Raw genomic sequence first — 15,463 nt, 5'->3', positions numbered from 1 at the left:
TATGAGAAAGGGATATAACAGGCCAGTGATAGAACACAAGTGATAGGCCCTAAAGAAAAAATACAGTGCTATAGTCACCAAAGAAGAAGAAGTGTTCTCACCTGCCTTGTGATGTTTTGGATCAGCTTGTCCATCGTGAAGCCAATGTAAGCATGTATAGTGAACATTTCCCGTAATGTGTCCTCATAATGTGTGGGGTCTAGATTTCCAACAAGAAGGTTCCTCACCATGTCTAAGAATGCAGGATAATACTCTTCTAACTCCACCTCGCCTGAAAAATCAACACCACCACGTTTATATTACAGAGACTAACAAATGACATTTACTGGGCTTGTCAGGCCAAATTGTTCATACGCGTGACATTTTTACTTTAATAAAACAAATTGTAAATAATCATATAGATAAAGTAACACACGTCTATCCATCAAACTGAAAAAAAGTAAAAAATAGGGACTTGTGTATTATCACGGCGCCACCTTACGCTACGCTGTCAGCATAGCCCAACGGCAGCCTAGCACAGTCAGCGAAGCGTCCCCGCCAGGCAGTGTAGTCACCTTATTGTCCCTGGGAGCAGCAGCTCTGTCCCCAGCAAGCCTAGTGAGCTCATCTCACACCGCGCCGGTAACTGCCAGATCCCCATGCGCTGGCGGATGCCGGCGGAGAGGCGTTCATGCGGGTGCCGGTGGAGAGGCGCTCTATCTGCCTGAGACGCACAAGCGTCTCAAAGGCTTGTACGTCTAAGTAATTCTTGCGGCAGGGTACGGCACCCCTGCCCGTGTCCGCTTCAGGGAGAAGGACAGGGTTAGGGGTTTGGTAGCGCGTGCTTCTCGTGCACAAAGGGGTGGGGGGGGGGGGGTGCGAAAGTGCGTCACAATAAAGGAAGCATTTGCCAGTGCTCCATGTTACATCCTGGGAAATGCTTCCATTTCAAACCCCCACTATCCACACCAGCCCGAAGCGTGGCGAGCGCAGCGAGGAGAAGCGGTGCGCGTCCTACCGACCTGTTCATACCCCCACTATCCATGGCACATTGTCGGGAAGACGCATACTGTGTCCGATCGATACGCTTTGGGCTGACGTGCATAGTGGGGGTGTTTCAGGAACACATTCACACCTGTCATTTCAGGCAGGTTAAAAATTGTTAATGGTGCCACACAATGTAATAAGCGCTGACACAACTGACTGACTGTGCTAATTACATAAGCTCCGGCTAGCCGCAAACGTACTGACTATGCTGGCTGCAGGAACACAACGCTGATACTGACAGGGGCGCTGACTACGCTGGCCTCAGGAATTCGGACAGGGACACTATGCTGACTACGTAAATGAAATACACAAAGCTAATGCTAGTATACTTACATATTCCTCAACATCTGGACTAGCTTATTTATGTGCAGATACCGAGAGAAGACCTTTCTTTGCATTAACCCAACTGGGGAAGCCAATCCCGGGGCATTTTTTCAATCCCGAATTCAAGATTGAAAAATGCCCAATCCCGGGATTCCCAGGATTGGCTTCCCTAATATAAAAAACATGCCTCGGCCGCCCCGCATATTTACTTACTGCGTGGTGTGGCCGGGAGCTGGGTGGGTGGGCGAGCAGGGGAGATGGAGCCGGTGGGAGGACGAGCTGTGTTGATGATGGGGAGCGGGCTGGTCCGCTGCTGGGCGCCGGCGGGCTGGTCTGTGGCTGGGCGGGTGTTCGTGCCCGGGGTCAGTCACACCTCACAGACCGCATGGAGACATCCTATGTGACCTGCGCAGCGTGACCTCTGACGTCGGCACGCTGCGCAGAGCCGCGCTGCCCGGGACGGGAGAAGCCGGGCAGCTGCTGAGCACCGGCTCAGATGCTGCCCGGCATTCGACTGCGCATGCGCAGTCTAATCCCGAAATCCCGGGTTTGGAAACTCCAATCCCGGTGTTTTGGGGGCCAAATCCCGGGATTCCGCCGATCCCGGGATTGGCCACCCTAAACCCAACGGTTTATACCCAACGGTTTATACTAGGACACAGGTTCTCAAACACACACAGTGCATGTTTTGCAGTTCACCACACAGAATCAAGTGAAATATTAGCTCCCCCAGTGGATCTTTTAAATGCGTCAGTGAGTAATGAATGCACCTGTGCACCTGCCCGGTGACCTGGTAAACATGAACTGTGTGGGATCCTGAGAAGCGAGTTTAAAAACCACTGTACTAGGATATTTCTGTCTTGTCCACATATCTTAATCCTGACTCCACCATAGATCTTATATAGCGTTCATTCTAGCACCCTACACCCGTCACAACCCGTGCAGTTCCTTTTGTCGCTCTCTGCTTTTACGATTCTAGTACACTATGGTCTGAACTGCAGCACTGAGATACAGACCAGAGTGTGCTAGAAGCACCAGAGCAGATAGCAACACCCCAGGCAGGAAAGGGGAACTGCACAGGTTGAGCCTGGTGTAGGGTGCTAGAATCAACACTACTTTAAATAAATTCATTCTGCTATGCACAACATACTAGCACCTGAAGGTTATACAAAATAAAAATGATCTTGAACAAGACATGTTAGATGCTATAGCTCTTTTCATACAATTTATCTTCAATACAGTAAAAAGGGGGGAAAAACAAACCAAAATAAAAAAAAAACAGCTTTCAAAATGCAGCAATTTAAAATGTAAACAATGCTCACTGGGCTGTTTTAACCGAAGCTCCATTGCAGGTCCATTAGACTTGTCTTTCTTGCCCTCACACAACAATTTTTCCCGCTCTTTCTCAGTCCGATATTCCAGCAATTGAATCTGTGCCTGGCGATAGATCCTTAGAAGCCGGGAGCACAGTGTGTGATGCAGCCGAAAGAAGAAATACCAGTTATTATTTGTGAAGAATAAGCTGTACATTTCTTCTGTTGTCTTGGGTGGAGGCTCAGGGGGTGAGCGGGTTGGGGTAGTTGGTTCTGGAGTTACTCCAGGGGGGTTTGCAGCCTTTCTCCTGCGTTCAGGAAGTTCTGTTACAGAAGGTTCTGTTACTGTTTCTGTTGGAGTTTCTTCATTAGTGGCACTGAGTAAGGACTGACAGGAAGTAGAGGAGGAGGAGAAAAACAACTCGGGGATGAACTGATGTAGGACTTGCCGGATAGTGTCTTTGTCTTCCTTCTGAATAGCTGGCTGCCTTTTCACATAGTAGGTGATTAATGACGCGGCATCCTCCAGAATCTGCCAGTCCTCATATGTGTAAATGAGGTGTGGTCCACTGGATGTGGTCGTCCTGCCTTCTGGTTGCTGTTCCTGGTGCTGTTAGAGCAGAAAATGAAGGACAATGAGACTGTTGCTATAAACATATGAATTTCCAACAGAAAAGAGCTTTTGTAATAATTTTTTTTAAGTGTATAAGAAATTGAAAGACCGTATGGGTTCAATTCTGGACATAATGAACTAACTAGTCCTTTAACTAACATTTAATGTTGCAGAGTTGAACCTGTAACTAAAACTCTAGTATGAAAAAATATTTTGGAATCCGTTATAACATAGAAAAAACAATCTAGAACAGTGACGGCTAACCTTGACACTCCAGCTGTTGAACTACACATCCCAGCATGCCCTGCATCAGTTTTAGCATGGCCAAATAGTAAAACTGTAGCAGGGCATGCTGGGCTGTGTAGTTAAACAACAGATGGAGTGTCAAGTTTAGCCATCACTGATCTAGAACATCTCACCTCATCATAGACACTCTCAATCTCATTCAGTAGACTCTTTGACCGCAGAGCCTTTGTGTCATTCTGCTTGAAGTTGACAGCCTGGTGGTCTAGAGATTTTAGGTATGCTCTCTCATACTGTTCCCGCCAAGTCTTATTAAATCCTTGTTGAGCTTCCCTCCACTCTTCTTCTTTTGCTTTCAATCTGTACAACAGGAAGGAATTAAACATTTAATGCTTCCTACGAAACACACATGCACAGAAAAGCAGTGCTTCAAACTCATTCCAAATATTTAGTTGGAGGTCACCCACGAAGACCTTCGTTACATTTCATGTGTTGGCAATTCAAGTCTACCTAGAATAATTGGTGAAAGCAGCTGACTGTGGTCACAGCTATAGTCAAACCCTATATTCACCAAACATATCCTGTGGTAGCAGACATTACCTGATGAGTCATTAGCACACTGGGCACAAATGACTAAACAAAAAAAAACCTGCATGCACAAATTACATTTTACTACACATATGCAGAGCGGTAAACATTTTGAGAGGTGATCGGATCTTCATATGCAGCACGTACGAATAATCATCAACATCAGCGTGTACTTGCCCTTTTCCTGCAGCAGATCATAAGATCATATTTGCCATTGAGCAGGCAAATATTCGTGTCATTTCTGCTCTAATTAAAACCCCTTTGCCGCTGTGAGCATGCTTCCTCCCATCCCCATTCTCACTCTCCAGAGAACTCCCTAGACCAGTGGTTCCCAAACTGTGCGCCTAGGCTCCCTGGGGTGCCTTGGAGCACTTGCAGGGGTGCCTCAGGTTGGTGGTTCAGAACCAATTCAAGTTATTTATGGCCATTGAAATAGGCAAAATCAGTGCTTGTGGCTTCCAATTAAGAATATGTGGGTAAACAGAAGTGAATCATGTTTCTCACCACATAAGTGGACCTAAGGAAAACATTAAAATCATAATGAATTTAATATTTTTCCTGAAATTAGTAACCAACTTTTGGCCTAGGGGTGCCGTGAAAAATATTCTGATACTTTAGGGTGCCGTGATTCAAAAAGTTTGGGACCACTGCCCTAGACCACTTACTCTGCCATTATAGTGCATCATGAGTAGTTATCTTGGGATTGGCTACATATTTTGTTATGCCAATTCCGTGTTTAAATTACCACATTTAAAACCGGTACCATGGATACATAAGGAGACCATGGAGCCTCACTAAAGAGGGACATGGTATATAGAAGTTTAAAGTGTACACAAACTATAGAAATAGACAATTACTCTGGTCTCCTCTGGCATACTGCATATACAGGATTGTGCCAAGGAGGCGATGGTGGTAGAACGCAGCGCACAACTCAAAACATAATTTAAATCATCCAAAAGACATTCAGTACACAAGCCAATGCAGATCACTGAAGATGCAAGCAACAACCTTGAGGGGAGATTTCCAAAAAGGTGATGTCCGATTCCACTTAACTGTGTTTGAAAAGCATACAGAGGACCTTCACAGGCAATTAATCCAGTTTTCTATGTTGGTGTCAGACAGGCAAGGTTGTGGAAACAGCATGGCTTTTGGCATCAGTAAATCTAGTCAGTACAGTAGTACCAAATTACCAACTTCTCTACTCCTTCCTCTCTACTACAGCATGAATTCTCAACCAGGTGTGTGGCAGTAGACTTGAGCAAATGGTTTTAAAACCGCACCTGGCTTCATGGATCCCTTAACTAAGTATGGGCACCAGGATTCCATCTTAGCAGCAGTATGAGTTACTAGCCGATTCTACTGCTTGGCATAAATTGTACAGCTATCACGCAGAAGAGACTTTAGCTTGGAGGTATGTCGTATGGATGACAATAGCTGTTTTTACCATGTTAGCATCAAATGTATCCTTTAGTACAAACAAACATAGGCCACTTTTAGCTAACCTAATTGCAAGGGTGCCATGCACATTGCCCATGAAAACCTCCAGCTAGGAGTGGTTACAACATCCCTTTAGAATGTGGTTCTAAGTCCATCAATATAAATTTCATAGGATATGAGGGCAACTAGTAGTAAAAAATAGGCAGAATGTCATGGTTGCTTATTATGGCGGCACCCGAGGCTCTTGTGGGTATAGCAAGTGGCACTATTAGTCTGGCCTATTTTTAAACCCAACTGTAAGCACAGGCTCCTCCCCCTCTATTAACAATGGCTCATTACTTTATGTGGCATTAGTGTGCCTGACTTGGACAGAGTAACTATTAAAAAATTCTGAAAGCCAAGGGATATATAGACATTGTGCTCAAAACAATATAAACAGGGTGAAACCTGTTCTAGGAGAAAATAAACCATAGGATAGGGAGGAAGTTTATTGTATATCCTTATTACAGTTAATCCTTCCGGATGAATTTGAATCTGATTGATTTCTAAATGTCTTCAAGAAGCAACTAGCAGTTATTCCTTTTCTATGAATTAGGAGGGTCAAGGCAAGCAGTACTTAGACAGAGTAACAGGGTTAGCAGACTATACGCTCGGTTTTGAAGATAATGGGCCCCATACATCAGCAATCACAATTGATGGATTTTCAGATATAGGGATATTTTGGCCAGATAAATGGATTTTACAATCTATCTGACTTTGCCCACACATTACAGATTTATTTCAGTGATCGGCAGATTTTTCCATCTAACATTACATTAAACACCCAGGCCTTATACATTCATCTTTATATTACTTACTCACCAAACTGCTCCTAGGTTGCAGCTAACACTGTAACAACAGTTCCTATGTTACAACTGAGAAAAAAAACAAAAACCCACACACTTTTCTGGTTAAAAAATAAATTGTTATGGTCGCTCCCTGCTGGCACGAAACAATGGGTTGATCTGGAGAAATCATTATAAAATCGACCTATTTTGCAAAATACTCCTCAAACCATATCAGATTCCCTCAGGACATGGGATGAGACAGTGATAATACCAACTGTTAACTATTGCGCTCTCCCAGCTAAAAACCTCTCTGCCTAGCTCTCATATGGACTTGATAGCATTGCTAATATAATAGAGGGAACTTCAAGGACTCTTTCCTCCAAGAACACTTTATCTTGCCCTACAGAGAACCATTTTCATATCCTCGCATAAATCATTCGCCCACAGCAAGGAGGTGGCGGGAGAGATGTCCACTCAGTTACATCAGGAGAAGGACTAATGAAGTACTTTTACAAAATCAGCAGTGAGAGTCAATTTACCTTTCAGCTTCTCTAAATGCAACAACCATTTAGGAACTGGTGGAAGTTAACTTCTTTTGAGAAGTGTAGCCCATGGCTCCTGCTCCCTTTTGACTTGCAGCCTAAATTGGATGCTGGGACTATGGGACATCGCAAAGAAGTACCCTTATGGGTGGGTACGCTTCCAATTTCAAATTTGCCAAACGTATGCGCAGTGTCCCACGCCGCTGCTCTGCAAAAGCCCTGGCACGTACCAGTCGACCGAACAGAGTGGGCCTTCACCGAAGACGGCTTCCTAGCCAACAGGTAGGCATGTCAGATGGTTTGGCGTAACCAACACGCCGTTTGTTTGTATCAAGGACAAACAAGGAGTCAGCTTTACGAAGGGGACCGTCCTGAGCACAAGACACCACCTTCAGCAGGTAATACAACCTAGAGCAGTGGTAGCCAACCCTAGCCCTCGAGAGCTACCAACAGTTCACAATTTGGAGACAACCTAGCTGCACTCATTAATCACGGACACATTTTAAAAGATACACAGATGGAGCTAATTAGCTCACTTGTGATTCTGTGAACATGCACTGTTGGTAGCTCTCGAGAACTAGGGTTGGCTACCCCAGACCTAGAGCATAACACCACTCTATCCTCATAGAACACCAGAAAAGGTGAACAAAAAGAAAAAGGCCACCCAAGTCAGATACCCTGTGGGCTGATGCAATAGCCAACAGGAAAAAAGGTTTTCCATGCGAGCCAAAGATGATCAACCAATTCCAATGGCTCAAAAGGAGTACCCTGTAGTTTGCTCTGTGCCAGGGACAAGTCCCAGGGCTGCACAGGAGGAAGAACTGGAGGCTGTAGGTGCAACACTCCCTGTAAAAAGGTGCGTATTGTGGAAGAAGCCGCCACACGCCTCTGAAAAAGAAATGAGAGGGCTGAGACCTGCACTTTCAGGGAGGACTGAGATCAAAGGGGCCTGAAAGGACAGTTGTCTAGCCCTGGTAGTCTGACGGCAAGAAGGGCATCTTGGGGGCTGCAATAGTAGCCACTATTTTGTCAAGCTCTGAGCCGAATAGTATAAGCTCCAGAGAATGGAAGAGATTCCAGGGCCCATTTAGATTCATGATCAGCCTTCCAAAAGTGAAGCCACAAGCCTCAGCGTGCTGCCACTGAGGTAGCCTATTCCTTAGAGGCAAATATCCCCATATCCAGCGACGCCTCGCTGAGCTACGTACTGGACTCCCTGATTTTGTCCACCAAGGACATGAGATTAAAGCGATGGGCCCCCGACTGCTAACCTTCCAGGAGGGCGTCAGAACAGGAGCAATCACCAAAGAAGTCCATGAGGCCGAATAAATTGGATAGATAGTTGACCTAGCATTAGTAAAGATGGTCTTAGGGACTGTTCCTGTTTCTTATCCACCAGGTATTTAAGGAAGGTTACATCTGAAATAGGCAGGGTGGACTTGACCAACCTGGCTATATGGGCCCTACAGTTGGAGGCAATTCTCATGCTTTCCTATCCACTGCACGAGGATAGAAGAAAGAAATACGCTTGGCTACCAGAAACTTCCTATTTGGATATTTCCATGCCTCTCCAAACAGATCAGTTAGTTGAGGAGATAGGTGAAACACCGCAGGGTTCTTTTTGCATTTAAAAAGTGGAACCTCTGAGGAAGGAGTGTCTGCATCCTTAATCTGCAGCACAGAGCATATAGATTTAATAAGAGTCTCCACTCTAGCTTTTGTGTCATATCATCTTCTAAGCTGGAAGACATTCCATCTACCTGGGCAGCCTCAGACCAAGTGTCTTCAGCTGAGCATTAATCCAACTGGGATTCCTTTGTTTAGATAGGGAAGACCTCATGTTTGGCTCTGTAGCATGCAAACAGCTTAGTTGCTTTATCATTTCACAATCTGTTGCATGCTTTGGATTGTACAAAACCCATACGTCAAAAAACAAAACAAAAAAATCCTTTCAATCCCTGCACTTGATGAAACTGCGGTGAACATCTGCTTCAGTAGATTTACTACAGAAGTGTGTAACTAAAGCTGAGCTACGTAGGCATAAAGCGTCCACTTTAAAACATGCATGGTGCAAATGGGAGCACGAAAGTTGATGACCAGCATAATTTGAAGATTATTGGCATGAGCAAACTCTACACCTACACGTCTATTGCTTTAACAATTTGATTTAAATCATGATTTAAATCATGATTTAATCATTTGCATTAATAAATCCATGATTTGATCATTTGATTTAAATCGTGCAACCCTATCTGTGTTATTGCTGTTTTATGGTTATGGAATAGTGAATCGACTGTCTAGTTCGATCATGCTATGGTGGACCGTGCTTAGTCGAATCAGTCTAGTTAGACGTCTAAAGGTAGTGGACAGTTTCTAGATCAACAGTAATGAAAGTTAGATGGAAGTAATGAAAGTTAGGTGGAAGAGAGCATGACTGACAGTCACAAGTTAGACATGGGTTTTTCAGACTTTTGGTGGCTATGTCAAGATGGACACCAAATAAGCATAGTGTCCCCTTGCATGGTTTGCTACACTATTATAATCTAACTCTGTGACCACTTGGATGGTAAAGTATGAACCAAGCTCATCTAAAGCAAAAATAGTGAAAAGTCATTTCGACCGTGTGTCTGTTGATCACGTTCCCGACAACCTAATGCTTGTGTCTAACTTTCCTTATGGTTGATGTGTCTAACTTTCGTTATGGGTCTAGATGCTGTTGTCTATTTTTAGGCGTCTAACTAGACAGGTTCGACCAAGCTTGCTCGACCAAAACATAGTCAATCTAGACACCGTAGATCAGATACACTGTTTTGGCAGAATTGTCACTTTTTATGCTAACACCCACACTTTACTTTTTTTTCTGTATCCTACACCCCTTTATGTTACATGGATAACGGAACAAAAACTTTAATAAATATTGATAAAAAAAACGAAAATAGACAGAGTTATCCTTTACTTTAGACAGGACATTATTTTTAACTGGTAAATAAATATGAAGTAGTTCTGAATAGGATATTGTGGCTTCCATGTACTCCAACTCACTCCACACTTACCTCTTTAACACAACTGGCACTGCAGTGACTGGGTTTTTCTTGAGGCTCTCTATGATGTCAGGAGCTTTGTCCCCATAAATACGGTAGATAGCACGTCGTTGGATAACTTCAGATGTCCCACCCAGGCAATCGTCAAGTCGAAATTTCTCCTGATCTTCTGCGGACATGCGAGAGAGTTTCTTCTGGACACTTTCCAGGACACGGATGGTTGCCAAATTGGTTTCCAACACAACGTCCAGCTGATATAAAATAAATGTATTAAAGTTGATTTGATTGCAAAATAAAACTATACGATTTACATTTAATGAATAGGTGCCGAGTTCCCAAACAAATACTAAAATAAAAATCATTTATGGAATTTCATCAAAGGTTTTGAAGGAACTGAATTATTGTTTTCAATTGGAGTTGGTTTAAAATCAACTTCTTGTATCTAGCTCCTCACATAGGGGCATGGTTTAGTCAGGTAATACACATATCCTGCTTATAAGTTTACTAAATACTTTAATCATTATAGAAATGTTTGTCTTTATTGAGCATTTTGCCATTTAAAAGCAACAGTACAAATGAAATATCAACTTCACAGTGATGTATGAGGGAGTCTGTGGTGAGAAATCAGTGTATGACAAATGTCTGTAAGACTACAATAAATGTATTGAGGAGGGTGATGGTTGGTCATGCACACCGCCCTTCAAAATTCGTGTGATAGTATACTTACATGACCCCTGTCCAGATTCCCTCCTTCGGGATGCTGGCATCACAATGTAAGCCAGTCTAATGACCACAAATAGCCATACAGTTTATGGACTGACAACACCGCTTATGAGAATAATATATAAAAAAATAAAAAATAAAAAAGAGAAAGGTGATCAGTTATCCGCATACCTGATGATCAGCTAACAAAGAGCATCCAGAGAATGACTAGATTAATGCTTAGTAGAGGAGCCACTGCAAGGAAGCACCAGAACTACAATCGCCCAATTAACTTTGTCTTGAAAAATAAGTTAAGGGGTAAGGCATCCAGGTCAGGCACCTTCCTGGTCCATCGACAAAAGTCATGTGGGAGGAAGAAACAGAGTTGCAGACAGAGGTTTATCTGAATAACCAACAGCAATTTAGGAAGGCAAGGTGACATGGAAAAAGAGCAACAGTGCCGAATCCAGCATATTCAAGGATTGCAGATGCATAACCACTTCAAAGCTTGCCTGGAGGAACAAAAGAAGATGTGAAAGATGAAAGGAGGAAACACTCCTCTCCTGTCTGGATTAATAAAATCGAGTCTTCCACAGCATCAGGATGTAGCCTCAGGATGGTGGCCTCAACAGCCACATACAGTAGATTTAAAAGTGGAGGCCACAAGTTGTTCATTATAAAACCATGAAGATCAGAGTACCATGACTGCCTTGACCAGCCTAGAGCTACCAGAAGAACAATTGTCCATTTTTGCTTGGTGCGTTTCAAAATGTTGTCTATACTGTTCACTGCACAAGCTGGAGTGCCTAACATTCTGGCGCAATAATCAGTGTTGACACCAGTTCCTGAAAAAAATGTTTAGATGAAAGACCATTTGCCAATGTGAAGATCCTGGGGCTGAGGAAATTTTTCCACCAATTATTTTGACACAGAGAATGAAGACTGAGGCAATATGGCTATCTACCCACTGGATAATACTAATGATCTTGTGAAGGATCAAACACTCTCCTAGCATCCTTGTTATTGATAAGCCACTAAGGCATTGGCCAACTGGACTATCACCGGACACTACTGCAGATGCTGCTGACAAGGCATTTAAGATTGCTCTGACTTCTAGGACATTTTTGGGCAGAAACGTCTCCAACTCCCTGAAGTTGGAACCAGAGGACCACAGTTCCCAGTCCAGGAGACAGGCATCATTGGCTAACATCATGCCACAAAATGGGAGACTGATGCAGACATCTTCCATCCATCCACCAAAGAAGAGCCTAAGAGGGGACAGACAAATGTTGTGAAAATAGAAGAAATGTAAGCAGAAGACAGACCGGAGAGAAGGGGTCTGGCTTGTATCGCAAAGGGGGTCATCCTGCATCGCAAACCGAAGGAGGAATTGGCGAGATCCCGTGATAGAGACAGGCATCTTGAATGTCCAGAGACATGAAAAAGCAGGATTTACGTTCTTTCCTTGTTAAATACATTTATTCAAGTCCATAGGGGCACTAATACACTGGATATATCCTGGTGAGGTCAGATTCTGAGCATCAAATAGTTACAAAAATATTTCCAACATGCTCAGACTTCCTCTCATCTATACTACGCCCCTAGAAAGCCAGTCAAGTTAACAAGCAATGACAGGAGCAATTACGGTACTTGTGTACAATCACGGCTCCCACGATGTCCATCGCATAGTAAAAAATCGCATCGCATGCGATTTGATCACATTCGACCGCATGCGATTTTTAACAGAAATGCATCCAAATGCATTGAAATTAGTATCAAACAAGCTATGTGCCTCAGGGTGGGCACTCTGTGCCCTTTATAGACATAATGAAAATGATTTAACAAGGTAAGAACATAAATTCGGTTTTGATTTTCATCCACACGGACACTGGGATGTCCAAAAGCTGTCCATCAAGGGCGGGGATGACCCTGAGCTGCATTGAGAACTAAATGCTCAAAGGCTGCATCTGAGTACACAAGGCAGCACAGGCAAATAAACTAACAAAAAGTGAAGGAATAAAACCCTGTGGCCGCTTTACCAAGCTGCTTCGTAGATGCATCAGTTGAACTTACCAAGCCAGTCCTAATGACAGGGTGGAAAGAGAAGTCACCACAGCATTAACATAAAGAACCTCCGTAGAGTCAGCCCTGAGGATAATAAAATTACCTGGCCAAAACCATCTAGGAGCCTGTCAGTCTTGTTGCATAAATAGACAGGACAAAACAGACCAGAAATACTAGGGAAATCTCTAAACCTTTTCCAACAACTCCTCTCAATATTGAAAGCGGCCTGCTGACAAAATGTCTGGAACCTAGGATAAGATAACACAATCTCCTGGTAGATAAGAAATCTAAATGTGACTGCTGAAAGGAAACCGAATCAAGTCTGAAATACGGCATATGCAAGAAAATTATGAGCGGAAGGAACACCATCTGTGCCAATGTGATGGCAAGGAGGAAGACCAGATTTTACAAAAAAGTTAATGAATGCAGCTATCCTGAAAAGGCACAAAAGAGATGACTGGAGAATACAAAAGGAACCACTGGGGCACAAAAAGTGGCTGCCCATAGAGGAACCTCCAAGGAATTTCGGTACATCAAGGAAGAGGTCAATTTGATGCAGAAAAAAAACAGACAGCTAAACCGGATTGAAAACACGGGGGAACCAAAGACTGGCCAAATGTTAATGCCAGAAACTGTTAATTGATGTTCGCATATTACAACCTCTTCGAATGCTGGTGATTGACTTAAATGGAAAACCGCAAACAGGCATCCTGTATGCCCTAATATCCATCAGTTCCAGAGGCAGGAATATGGAGGAAAGAGCCCCCCCCTATGGAACCTGCACATCCACAGTAAACTTTTTAGCGCTTTCAGAATGGAGGATGGCCCGGAATAAGCTGTCCAGGTCTTAAATCAGTAAGTCTGGCACAGAAATCCATACCTTTTTAAAACGGAGGAAGCAGAATTAATTCCCTGGGGACGTCTTTGTGTACCAGAACATGGTCATTTATACATTTCTGAAAAGTAACCGCTGTGTGCTGGATCCCTAGGGGATACATCCTATAATTAGGAAAGCATTGTTAGCAGCAACCAAAAGGTGACTCCTATCTGAATGCATTGATATGGGAATGCTTAATGCCCCATAAAGAGGTCCACAAAGTACTCAATATCAGAGAACACAGTTTTGACAATTACCAGGATAGAGAACCTGGCGGTCTCTAGAAGGTGATAGGACAAAGCTGAAACCGACTTCCACCTCTGCCTTTCGTCGCAGGATAAATGGCCATCACCACACTTTAGTGGTTACCTTTGCCAGGGCTTCCCTGACTGTTTAGAGCAGGGGTGGGCAATAATCGTCCCTCCAGCTGTTGATGAACTACACATCCCAGCATGCCTTGCATTAGTTTCAGCATGGTCAAATAGCAAAACTAAGTCAGGGCATGCTGGGATGTGTAGTTCATCAACAGCTGGAGGGCTGCTCACCCCTGGTCTAGAGGATGGTGCAGAAGAAGTGGAAAGCCCACTGCCAGCACGGTCGGTCTCCTGCACCGAAGCTGTGGCTTCTTGCTCTTACCGGTCTCCCTGTGAGCTCCAGGAGATGTGTGCCATCCTCTACGAGACCCGAAGCAGAAGTCACTGACCTGGGCGGTGCGGCAAGCAGTGTGGGCATCCTATAGGATCTCTTTCACTGCCAGCTCTATTGTTAAAATAAAAAAATTAAAAAGTTACAGGGCACCACTGAAAAGCAGCCCCCGCAAAACGATGCCAGTCATACCAGCAAAAACTGAAATAGACATAATGAGAAAAATGTTGTAAATATTTGGTGCCCTAATGATGCCAGTAATCACTAAATCAACTGAGGTAAATTTCAGGTTTTTTTTTTTTAGATAGCTACCAAAGGTGGGGAATTTCCAATTTGGCCTATCCACAGCTGGCAGAAGATAAAAGGAGAACAAACCTGTGTCGTAAAAAAGCAGATCCTTCTGGAGGTGCTCTTGTAGGGGGCAGACTCCTGTAGCAAAAGTCTGCCAGGCAAGAACAATAAAGGTAAGCATCCTGAAGAAATAAGCCAGTCTCCTAAGGACACTTAAACTAAACTGTATTCAGGTGAGATGTAGAGGGGGAGGAGCCAAGTTCAAATTATTTAGGTTTTTAAGTGTCAGGGTCTATACCACCAGTGTTTGCAGAGTCCCAAGTGGAAGATAGGAAAAGGTTTAATGAGAGCTATGGTGCACTGGCAGTCAAGAGAGTAAAGTATTTTATTTTTTGTGTTAGACAGCGGTACAAAAGCATTAACATGTGTGAAATGTCTAATGTTCTGCAGTATTCTGATTAGTACAATGATGTTTGGAAACCGTAAAAAATGCAACACACCTCAAACCTCTCATCCTCACAACGGTGAAGTTGCTCCTCGTATGGGGTCTTCTTAGAGCTGACAAAAGTAGAGTCCTCAGACCAAGCAGGAAAAGATACCCAGGTATCATTTAACACCTGCAGAAGAGAGAGAACTTTGGAATGACTGTAAAACTTATTTACTATGTTATTTTTTTATTAATAGGAAACAAAAAAACATTGTACATGGTTAACCTGTAGGCCAGTGGTTCCCAAACTCAGTCCCCAGGACCCCACACAGTTCACATTTTCCAGGTCACCCAATAGGTGCACTAATTACTGACTGACATTTTAAAAGATCCACAGGTGAAGCTCATTATTTCACTTGTTTCTGTGAGGAGACCTGCAAAACATGCACTGTGTGGTCCCGAGGAGCGACTTTAAGAACCTGTGCTGTAAGTAATCAATACCA

General features: G+C 43.6%; 1 protein-coding gene across 1 annotated transcript in view; it reads right to left on the bottom strand.

The window, feature by feature from the left end:
* Window positions 1-15,463, bottom strand: part of SIN3B (SIN3 transcription regulator family member B) — a 51,892-nt gene that overhangs the window by 15,718 nt on the left and 20,711 nt on the right. The window contains exons 11-15 of the mRNA XM_083180827.1: window positions 15,034-15,150; window positions 9,967-10,205; window positions 3,696-3,879; window positions 2,673-3,273; window positions 102-271 (exon numbers count right to left, since the gene is read on the bottom strand). Coding sequence (XP_083036953.1) covers window positions 102-271; window positions 2,673-3,273; window positions 3,696-3,879; window positions 9,967-10,205; window positions 15,034-15,150 — 1,311 coding nt within the window. The remainder of the gene's footprint in view (window positions 1-101; window positions 272-2,672; window positions 3,274-3,695; window positions 3,880-9,966; window positions 10,206-15,033; window positions 15,151-15,463) is intronic.

This window comes from Crinia signifera, chromosome 1 (assembly GCF_055691185.1).
Source record: "Crinia signifera chromosome 1, ASM5569118v1, whole genome shotgun sequence".
Classification (NCBI taxonomy): Eukaryota; Metazoa; Chordata; class Amphibia; order Anura; family Myobatrachidae; genus Crinia; species Crinia signifera.
The sequence above is the reverse complement of the archived record's forward strand: the minus strand, read 5'-3'. Positions and strand labels throughout refer to the sequence as shown.